This window comes from Arachis hypogaea, chromosome 4 (assembly GCF_003086295.3).
Source record: "Arachis hypogaea cultivar Tifrunner chromosome 4, arahy.Tifrunner.gnm2.J5K5, whole genome shotgun sequence".
Lineage (NCBI taxonomy): Eukaryota > Viridiplantae > Streptophyta > Magnoliopsida > Fabales > Fabaceae > Arachis > Arachis hypogaea.
In genome coordinates, this window is record NC_092039.1 from 123315059 (window position 1) to 123327229 (window position 12171).

Consider the following 12171-nt stretch of genomic DNA (forward strand, 5'->3'; position numbering starts at 1 on the left):
CTACAACTTTAAAATAAATACTTTTATAACTAAAAATCCAAATACAAAATAATTTATTTATAAGCTACTATTAATAAAAGTTCTTATGATTTAAGTTCTTTTTCCAAAAGAACTTATTTAAGTTATTTACTCAAACTGGGCCTATATATCATTAAAAATGAAAAATGATTAATGGACTAATATAATATAAGAAAGCAAACAAACAAAATAAAAAAATGTTAAAGCATCTTTCATCAGTCAGCTCTTAATTTCATATTTTAAAATTTTTGAAATAGCTTTTTTATTATGTAATAAGAATTTCGTCTAATTTATATGTGAAGAATAGAAAGGACATTAGAAAATTTAAAAGATATTAATAATTTTAAATTTATAAAATATAAAATAAAAAATATTTTAGATACTATTTTAACTCACATTTTTTTTAATTTTAAATATTAAAATAAATTTTGAATAAAAATTCAAAGACCAATTTGAATCAATTAAAATAATAATATATTAATAACATGTAAATAAATAATATTATAATACGAAATATAAATAAATAAATCATGTTATAATATATGGTATTACAATCTATATCAGTATATTATGTATCATTAACAGAAGTATTATTTTTTCATTTTACATAACCACATCACATCAGTGCGGTATTAACAAAAAATTATTTAAAAAACTAATGTGAATTACGAATGAAAATTTAAAATATAAATTGAAGTAATTAAAATTTTAAAAGATAATTTAAGGTTTAAGATAAATTTAAAAAATTAATTTAAATATTAACTCTTTAAATATATATATATATTTAAATATTATATTATTTAATATACTAAATTCATACGTATAGGGCTACAAAGCATCACTAATTGTATATATTACATAATCATATTTTCCATAAATAATAATTAAATATTATTTAATATATATTTAAATATATTCATAATTTCATACCTACCCAAATCTAAAAATATGACCCACGTTATTTCACTTACTAATCGTAAACTATTAGTTTTTTATAACTACAATTAATTCCAACTAATTTCACTCACAAATTCTATAAACTTTTTTTTAGTTCAGCAAACAAAAAAAAACTAATATATACCAAAATCATATATTTAAACATATAATACAAATAATTTTACTCTCTAATTATATATTATTATTTTTCATAACTATTAATTAATATTTAATACTAACTAATTTAACTAATAACTAAAGATATATATTTTTTAATTCAGATTAAAAAAAATATACACAACTAGTTCTCACTATCATTTACTAAGAATTCGTTTGAAAAGTGGCAAAAATTATTTTTTTGGATTTTAAATTATGAAAAGTCACTTTAATATTATTTGGTATAAATTTTGAAAAGATACTTTTAATTTTTTTAAATTTATTTAAGAGTTTTTGAAAAAATAAAAAATATTACTTCTCACTTTTTCAAATTTTATTTTATCACTTTTATTTATTAATAAATATTTTTATAAAAAAAGGATAAACCACAAAAAATGCACCAGAATAATTTTGTCATAACAAAAATGTGTTCGAGTTTTGTTATCGACAAAAATACCCTCAAATAATTTAAAAACATGACAAAAATATCTAACATTAAATATGTATTCTCAAAAAATATTTTAGATATTGAATTTTGATCCATTTTTCGCAAGCATGATTAGAAAAATGAGATATTTTTATTCTTAAAATTTGGTGATTTTTTGTTAAGTATATATTTTTTGTGATTTCTTTTGTCAACAATCAATAATACTTTTAAAAAATCACAAAAAATATATAGTTAGCAAAAAATCACTAAATTTTAAGAATATAAATATCTCAATTTTTAATCATGCTTACAAAAAATCCTATTAAAATTCAAGCTCTAGAATATTTTTTGAGAAATACATATTTAATATTAAATATTTTTATCGCATTTTAAAATTATTTGAAAATATTTTGTCTATAACAAAATTTGAGTACATTTTTGTCGATGATAAAATTATTTGAATATATTTTAGATAGTTTATCCAAAAAATATAGATACAAACTAATTTATTTATAAATTATTTTTAATATAAATTTTGTTATTTTATTTTTTTTAAAGAATTTAATTAAATTATTTATTCAAATTGAGTCTAAATAACTTGTTAATTTTTTTAAGGTTTAATTACTTTGTTGGCCCCTATAGTTTTGTGAAATTTTTAATTAGGTTCTTATACTTTTTTTTCTTTTTAATTGGATCCCTGCACTAATTTTTTTTCAATTAAGTCCTTCTTAGTAGTAATTAGTTTAATTTTATAAGGACTCAACTAAAAAAAAAATTGGTATAGGAATCTAAATAAAAAGAAAAAAAAGTGTAAGGACCCAATTAAAAAAGATTTTGGTGCATGAACTCAATTAAAAAATATATATATATAGAGATCTAATTGAAAATTTCGCGATAGAAATCAATAAAATAATTAAACCTTTTTTAAAATTGAGATAGTTGATTATTGCTTGCTCCTGTTGCTCGTTGTTGGAGGTAAAGGAGCGGGCCTGTACTGGACACATGTGACGCATGTAGATAATAACACTCCTTAGTCCTTACTCACTGTGTCATGTCAAATGGCGCTTCCAATTTTCCATCAAACTAGGGCTGGTAACATGTGTTTTATTTGTGAATATTAAGTCTGATTTAATCTGATCAAATAAGATTGTCTATTCAATCTGTTCTAGATAAGATAAAGTGTGGTGTAAATTTGTTTGTCGGTAGGATTGAAGGTTGAGTTTTTAGTATATTCTATTCTATCTTATCACACTTTGAATATATTATGTAAAAATTTAGAATAATCATTAAGTTAATTATTATTTAAATTATTAATTTAGTATATTTTTTATTTAAAAAATAATATTATAAAAATTTAGAGTTAAATAAAAAATAATAAATATTTATTTTTATTTGTATTATTTTAATTTTATTAAAAATTTATTTTTTTATTTTAATTTAAATTTAAATTTTTATTTTTTATTTTATTAATATATATAAAAAATTAATCGGATAGAGTAAAATTAAAAATTTTAAAATATAAATAAAATTAAAATTAAAATATTTTTTAATTTATAAATAAAATAAAATTAAATTTTAAAAAATTATCAACTTGTAAAAAAAGTTAAAATAGAATCTAAACCCTACCATACTTTACATGTTGCAATACTACGTCAAACAAATACTTTGGCAATATAATAACCTCAATATGAAAATAAGAAAGACGTGCGATCTTATGCTCCCACATAAAAACGACCGACACTCAGTGTCCCTCCTAATTAAATTTAAATGAAAATTTAAGTGAAGTCGATTTTACATAAAATTAATATTTGAGAGCATAAAAATTTAGTTAAATTAATCAAATTATTTAACAACTTTTAAGTATCAATTTTGCGTAAAATTAACTGCACTTAAATTTCCACCTTAAATCTAATGTAAGTTTTAGGTTGAACATCATGTGTTGTTCTTTTCAATGTAAAATTTAGGACAGTTTTGTTAAGTCTGTAGGTTAAATGAGTTAATCTGTTTAAATATGTTTTATTTGTGGGTTAGAATTTTTTAGTCTAGATCGTTTATGGTCAACCAGATGAGCTAAACGGGCCAGTTCGTTTATCATTTTATTTTATTTTTTAAAAATATTTTGACAAAAAATACTACTTTTAGTTCAAAAACCATTAAATATATATATATATATATATTTATATATATATATATATTTATATATATATATATTTAGTTGATGGGTTGGATCGGAAAAAATATTAACTAAAAGTACTACTTTTTAAAAAAAATAAACCGACCATCCGTTTAGCCCGCGGACTAGCCCGTTTAACCCGTTATTTTTTATGGGTTAATCGGGCTCAGCCCATTTAATCCAAAATTTAAACGGACTTAATTTAAAAAAAAAATCCATCCATTTAAATGGATAAACAGATTAACCCGATGAATTTAGCCCATTTTAACGGTCTAGTAAAATTAAAAGTTGAAAGTCATCAATTAATAATTTAATTAAATATATTAAATTATCTAATAATTTTTAATTAAACAAATTCACATAAATATATTTACAACACATTGACTTTTTACCAATTTTTATATTTATAAACAAAATTTATTTCAAAAAAAGAAACTTAAAATAATATATACTGTATTAGGAAGTTTTATACACGAGAAACCTGCTTGTGGGATTTGATTTAAATGTAGCATAAATTAACTCCAACATTATAACTTTGTCTCGATAATATTATTTTTATTTTATTTTTAAATTTACATGTAATTATGTCACATAAAAAATAACTGTATGTAGATTGGCTCATTTTTTTATATTGAAAACTAATGTGTGTTATGCTTCGTTATGGATATGAGAGTGCAATACATGTATGTGGGGCAGTTTTATTTCAAGTTTAAAAAAGAGAAATCGGACTGTCCAATTTTTTTGTTATGAAATTTTGGGGTCACAAATCGGTTCAATTTGTGTGGAAAAAAATTTTGAATTTTAGACATTGTAATCAGACCGCTCGATTTCAGTAGAATTAAATATTTTTTATTTCGCGAAATGCAAATCGATCCGTCTGATTTTAGTATAATATAAAATATTTCAACGGACAAATAGAAATCGGGTGGTATGATTCTTTATGTTTATAAGTGTATATATATATGTGTGTATGTGTGTGCGCGCGCGCGCGCCATTTGAGTTTCTAAATCTCTTCTTCTCTTTTAAGCTGTTCTTCTTCTTCCTTGAGGTGTGTCTCTATTATTTCAGTTGAGTGTTAAAAAACTTATAGTGGAGTTTATAGTAATTTGAGTGAGAAATATGGATGATAGAATCATGTTAAGAATATATTACTTTGGTCAGATTTTGTTACAAACATCTGAAGGAGTGAAATTTGTCTGTGAAAATTTATTAAATATTGTTATTCCATTCATAATCTCATTTGAGGAACTAAAATGTGTGATTTGTGAGAAGATAGATTTTGAGGTGTCAAGAAAAATATCATGCATTTTATACAGGTATTCTATACCGGTATTTGGTGGATTCGTTCAATTTCAAACCAAATATATAACTGATGAAGCGAGCATGCAAGAGATATTTTCAGTGTATATGAAAAGTCGCGCTTTGATGTTGTTCATTGAGTTGTATATTGAGTTTGAGCAATCTGAGGCCGACCGAAATATCGAACGGGAAGATTACAATAGTGACAGTGAAGAAGAGTTTGAAAGCAATTACGAAGTTGTTGGTCTAGAGGGAAACGAAGTTCAAGGTGACGGCACTGTGGAGGCAAATATGACAGACGTAGCAAATGCATTGGCAAACGACCATCCATTTGAGGAACCATCTTTCATGCGAGCGTTGGATTTGGATGCCATGCATACTCCGAAATTTTCTGAATATATGAATGCAGGTACGTGATGTAAAATTAAGATAATTACTTGATGTAAAATTTATTTCTATTAATATAATTGTAGTGAGTAATGATTTTTTATATTAATATTAAACTATAAATTAATATGGTAGATATCGATTTGACATATGAAAATTTATTTATGTTAGTATGAAATATTTGGTATGATTGATTTACAAGTTATAGATAGATTTGACTTTTAATTTTAGTTATTAAATATTTGTTTATAAAATTTTTAAGGTACGACTATTTTTGTGGCAGAAATTTCTATTGTCGCAGATGGTGAATTTGCCGTGGGAATGGAATTCAGTTACAGGGAAGCTGTTATTATGGCGATGAAAGATTATACTATTCGAAACGGTGTAGACTACAGAGTGTATGAGTCGGAGCCACTGACTTTTTATGTCAAGTGTACGCAGTATGGATCAGGTTGTGATTGGCTTATCAGGGTTAGCATGATCAGCAGAAAGTACTGTTGGGTTATAAGGAGGTATAATGGTAGTCACACTTGTACCAAAGCAACCATTTCTCAGGATCATTCGAAGCTGGATTCGAACACTATTGCAGAATCGATAAAGCCGTAGGTTGAGGCTGACCCCTCGATAAAGGTAAAATCAGTTATTGCGAAAGTACAGTCAAAGTTCAATTACACCACCAGCTATCGAAAAGCATGGTTGGCTAAGAAAAAGTCAGTGGGACTCTAAAATGGTGCAACCACTCAGCCTCTAAGACTTCTTGACTACTCATAGTCACTCTTGTCACCGGCATACCGTTTGTCGGAAGACCGAGAATCAAAGTCACATCTTCTAATGTCACAACATACTCACCAACTGAAAGGTGAAAAATGTGTGTATCGAGATACCACCTCTCTACAAGAGCATTTATTAGTGATTTATGGCGCTGAACTATTCCAATTTGAGAAACATAATAAAAATTAGTAAAACGTAAATGCTCCTCCACAACATGATTGTATCTATCCGGAGACAATAGATGATTACATGTTAAATTTCGTAAACTCTACAAAAACATCACAAATTATTAGTAAATTACTAAATTAATAGTAAACCCTAATTCAATACTAAAAGTTTATAATTCTCTAATAATAATAACTAATTTATTCGACTAATGCTAATTTAGTAACTAACATACATGCCCATATATAGAAACAGCTAACTTACTAATTATTTAACTATCATTATTAAAAACATTTTGATCGAACTAATCCCTAATAATAGTAGCTAATTAATTTATTATAATAATGCTAATTCAAATATTTACATCAAGAATATTAATAAATATTAATAATACTAATTATTTAATCTAACTCCAACATACTGTTGCATAAATATTTGAATAAAATTTTTGTTACATAATTATTTATTTATATATTTATAGTTGAACGGATAATAATAATTTCTAGATCACCAATAATTATAATTACTAACTAACTATTAATAACAACTAATAATTAAATAAATCCAATTCTTATTTAACTAATGATATTTCACTTATTAAATCATCAACTACAATAATATATTTATATCAATTTAAATATCTAACAATAAATAACTAATTATTACCGTAATAAAATATATCAATAATATATATCATATATTACACAAAATCTAATTCTTAACCATAATTCCCAAAATTATTACAAATAATTAGACTAAACGTAACTAAACATATAATCTCCAAAATTATTACAAGATCTAAACATATATTTTTTACTAACTAATCATATTAATCTAATTAAACATTATTATTCATTACAACTAACTAAATCTAAATATTTATATTTTTAACTAATCTTTAAATATACATTCCTGAACTTCTAATAATAATAAATCTGCAATAATAATAACATAAATTTTAAAATAAAAAATTAAAAAATTAACTTACATAATTAAAATGATAGAAATAATTGATAATATGTAATTCATATGACGATCAACATCTTTATATTTTCTTTTTTTTGTAATGTAATATATTTTTTTCCAGTAGAAGAAGCAAAAATTTATGATAAGAAAGACGAAGAAAAAGAGAGAAAATGGTGAAAATTGAGTTGCAGGAAAGGAAAGTGACTTCTAAAGGAGAGTGGGGATTGAAGGGGAGATAGGCATGGAGGGACACCGCTGCTAGGAAGCTGCATGCGCGACATTTGGCTTGCAATACATAAATTGGATGGTTGGATTTGTGTTTCTCTAATCGGACCGTTCAATTACCTACCTTGAATTTAGACCGTCCGATTTAAATTCTGTTGACACCACACTCATATATTGCACTCATGTACTCTATATTGACGTTCTACACCATTTCTAACTCCATAACAAAAATAAAAAGCGACCTAGGATCATTTCACCTTATAATCCAATGGATCCCACATGTTATTATTGTATCAAGACAACAATTATTGATCCAATGACGCTAACTTACGTTGAACTGGGGACATCATTGGTTCTTCTTAGAAACTATTTAAGCAAATAAATAAAGAAAGAAATAATAACCTCCACCCAACTTAGAATTATAGAAGATGCAAGAACAAGAAGCATCTTGTGTAGTGGCTATGATGCCAAGTCCTGGCATGGGACACCTCATCCCAATGCTAGAATTCGCCAAGAGACTCATCCGCCATAATAATCTAACTGTCACCATCATCATCCCCTCCAGCGACCCTCCCTCCACCGCACAAACCACCGTCCTCCGCTCCCTCCCCACTGCCATCTCACACACCTTCCTCCCCTCAGTCTCCCTCTCTGACCTCCCTTCAATCACCAACCCAGAGCTTGGTGTCGCTCTCACCGTCCTCCGCTCCCTCCCTTCCTTCCGCCGCACCCTCCTCTCCCTCTCCTCCACCCACCACCGTCTTGCCGCCTTCATCATCGACTCCTTTGGCTTAGATGCCATTGATATCGCCTCCGAGCTTCACATCCCTTCTTACATTTTCTTCACCTCATCCGCGATGGCTTTGTCCTTACTTTTACACCTTCCCTACTTGGACCAAACGGTCCAGGGCAACTTAAAGGATCTCACTGAACCAGTTCAGATTCCCGGATGCGTACCAGTTCATGGAAAAGATTTGTTAGTGCCGATTCAGGAGAGAAATAATGAAGCCTACAATTACATTCTTCACCTATCGAACCGGTTCAAGATGACCCAAGGAATCATCAGTAACAGCTTTCCAGAACTTGAACCGAAAACCTTTAAGGAACTGCAAAAGGGTGAACCGGACATGATTCCGGTTTACTCAGTTGGACCGATGGTGAACGTAGACCAAACTAATGGGACTGCCGACAAATATTTAACATGGTTGGATGATCAGCCACGTGGCAGTGTTTTATTTGTATGTCTTGGTAGCTGGGAAACCATATCTAGTGCTCAAACTCATGAGCTTGCTATTGGACTAGAGAATAGTAAGCAAAGATTTTTGTGGGTTGTCAAACGTCCTGACAACTTAGCAAATAGTACCTTTTTCAATGATATTAATGCGCAAGACAACCATCTTGATTTCTTGCCCGAAGGATTTGTAGAGAGGACTAGAGGAATGGGCCTTGTAGTGCCATTTTGGGCTCCACAGGCCCAAATATTGGCCCATAAATCTATTGGGGGATTCTTGACTCACTGTGGTTGGAATTCTATACTCGAGAGTATAGTTAATGGAGTACCGATGATCGCATTGCCACTTTGTGCGGAGCAAAAGATGAATGCGGTTTTGATTACTGAAGATTTCAAGGTGGCAACAAGACCAAAAATCGGTGAGAATGGGTTGGTGGAAAATGAAGAAATAACTAGGGTTGTGGAGAAGTTGATGGAAGGTGAGGAAGGGAAGAAGCTTAGTTACCGAGTGAAAGAACTCAAGGATGCAGCTTCCAAAGCCCTAGGAGAAAATGGATCCTCAACAAAGCAACTTTCTGAGCTGGTTTTTATGTGGAAAACTCCATAGATATCACATTATTATATTTCTTGATGTTGATTTAATAATTTCTCCCTTTTTTTTTTCTCTTTGTACAATTAATTTATTTCAAGTCTATATATCGCCAACTTTGGTACTATCTTTTTTTGGATTTAAGCACCCCCGCTCCATGATTAAAGGTTGGCAAACGGGACAAAATCTGTTGGATTAGTTTGCGTAACTCATTAAAAAAAATGAGAAAAGTTAAAAATTTGAGACTATTATAATAAAAAAAAGTAAATTATCATTTTTACCCATAAAAGTTGAATATGTTGACATATCTATCCATAAAAGATAAAAATTACCATTTGTACTCATAAAAATTGATTTTCGCAAGCAAAATTATCAAAACCCTAAATAATTACATAAAATCTACAAACTACCCCCTTCTCTTCTCTCACGCACGCACCCACCCTCACTCACTATCTGCAGCACCTTCTCCTTTCCACACTCTCTCTCTTCCTTCTCCTCTATCTTTCTTCAATCGTTCTTCTCTCTTTCTCTCCTCCCTCTTCGTACTTTTCTCCTTTCTCTTCTTTCCCTATTGATGTCTCTTTCTTCTCTGTCGTTCTTCTCTCTCCTCTGTGCATTAATGGTGATTCCTCCTTTTGCCGTTGCGAGCTCCATCTTCTCCTCCCCTCCTCCTCCTCCTCCTCTTCTTCTTCTTCTTCTTCTTCTTCGGGAGGTTTTTGGCTTCAAGAAGTAGCAATTTTGAGTCTCTATTTTCTGCAACCACAACTTCTTCAATGTTGAGTTCCTTCATTTTTCAAATGTCATATCTTCGTCTTCTCCTTCTCTCGGTGTCGCTGCTCTCTTCTCCTAGCGATGCATTTTCGTCATCTCCTCCCAGCGTCACCAAAATCGAATTAATGTTCTGTGTTATTTGTAACGAAAATAGTGATCTTGAATATGAGAAATTGACAAATTTTTGTGAAGGTTCTAAGAAATTAGGGTTTTATTTTGAATCTATGCATGTTCTATTCTTCAATTTGATCTGAGTTTGTTCTATTTTGTGATTTTGAAGAGGATAGTAGTTGGGTTATGTTGATGTTCAAGAAGTGAGAGAAGAAAAGTGAGTGAGTGAGAGAGAGAGAGTAGGAAGGGAGATAATGCTACGACAGTGGTGGTTTAGGTGCTGCAGATAGTGAGTGAGGGTCGGTGCGTACTTGAGAGAAGAGAAGGGGGTAGTTTGGGGATTTTATGTAATTATTTAGAGTTTGGGTAATTTTGCCTGCGAAAATTAATTTTTATGGGTACAAATGGTAATTTTTATCTTCTATGGGTAGATATGTCAGCGTTTTCAACTTTTATGGGTAGAAATGGTAGTTTACTCTAAAAAAACTCGCATAACCAGCCCTTCCTAATAATTTACGAGTTTTGGCGGGGCGAGAACAGGTTTATCCGATAAACTTTTAGCTTTAAATAAATAATTGAATTTAAAACGTTATTTTTGTGCTTATATTTAAAATATTTATTAGTTTTACTTTAAGTTATAATATTAAGTATGTTTAATTGATTAAAGATTTGAATAATGTTTAATATATTTTGGATAATGTTTTGCTTTGAATAATATTAATTTTATTCTTTTGTTTTAGAAAACTTGTTTAATGATGATGTTTAATTTTTGAGCATGCAGATGATTCACTTGACAAAACCTACTTTAAATCAGTTAGCTCCAAAATATTTTCACATGCGTTCACTACCCAGTAGAATGCCTTGATTCATACTGAGGCTATGCATGCATAATGGGCAATGGCAAAGGCCTCGTTTGAGGTTTGACTTATTAAAAGAAAGACAGTTCTTTTTTTTTAGGCTTGAATATTCTAATTTTATCATCGTCAATAATTCGCAAGATGAAAATGGGATGGTACTTCATACATAGTAAAAAAATCTGGGTTCTTTTTAACATTATTGATCACAAGGTTTAGTAAGGGGTTGTATCAGATTGAGACTTCATATTATTTTAAAGACTTCAATAAATTGAATAATATGAACAATTCAGTGAATAAAAAAAAAATTAGATGCCTTTCAAAATTTAATGATTGTGTATTGATTTCAATCGATTGAATTTTGGAAAAACTATAAATTTGATCGATTGTTTTGTGCATCCAATCGATTGATTATTTAACAAACATGTGATTTCACAAACCTAGACGGATGTAACGGATTAAGGATTAAATTCTAATTGATTAATATTGTCAAAATATTTATTACGATTAATAATGGAAGATTTAATTCGTTATTATTTTTATTTTTGATTATCAATAAACATAATAGATGAATGAAAAAATAATAATTTATAAAATAAAAAATAGATTTTATAATTAAATAATATATAAAAGATTAATTTGTAATTAAAATTAAATAAAAACTATTTAACGGTTATTAAAAAACTTAAAAAACATGTTTTGTTATGAGACTATTTAATGATCCAAACATTCTGAACCATCGAATCCGGTGTCCTCTTTACTCTTCGAAAGAAATTGGTAAAAAATGAAATTAAATGACAATTTAGTTTTGATTAAAGAGTTTAATTTTTATGCATTTACAATATATATACAATTGTGTAACTATATCATTCTTTTGGATAACTATTGACGTAGTTAATATAGAAGAATTATTTTTACTAGTGTGATATTATGTAATTAAATGCAGTATATATAAAATTATTTTACTCTCACAGTACATTAAAATTAAATCCTTAATTAAAATAATAAAATTCACGTACAATAAAATTATAAATTTAATAATAATGAATTTTTTTTTCTCAATTTACTAATTTACTAATGGAAGGTTATCAG

At 28.2% G+C, this 12171-nt stretch overlaps 1 protein-coding gene across 1 annotated transcript; it reads left to right on the forward strand.

Moving 5' to 3' along the window:
- Positions 1-7517: 7517 nt before the first annotated feature.
- LOC112797794 (UDP-glycosyltransferase 72B1-like) lies at positions 7518-9470 on the forward strand. Its single transcript, XM_025840882.3, has one exon. It carries the CDS (start codon positions 7952-7954, stop codon positions 9359-9361), a length of 1410 nt encoding a protein of 469 aa, XP_025696667.1. The 5' UTR covers positions 7518-7951; the 3' UTR covers positions 9362-9470.
- The last annotated feature ends 2701 nt before the right edge of the window (positions 9471-12171 follow it).

Excerpts from the sequence above, each read along its gene's own strand:
- LOC112797794 (XM_025840882.3), top strand. The coding sequence starts at position 7,952 with ATGCAAGAACAAGAAGCATCTTGTGTAGTGGCTATGATGCCAAGTCCT.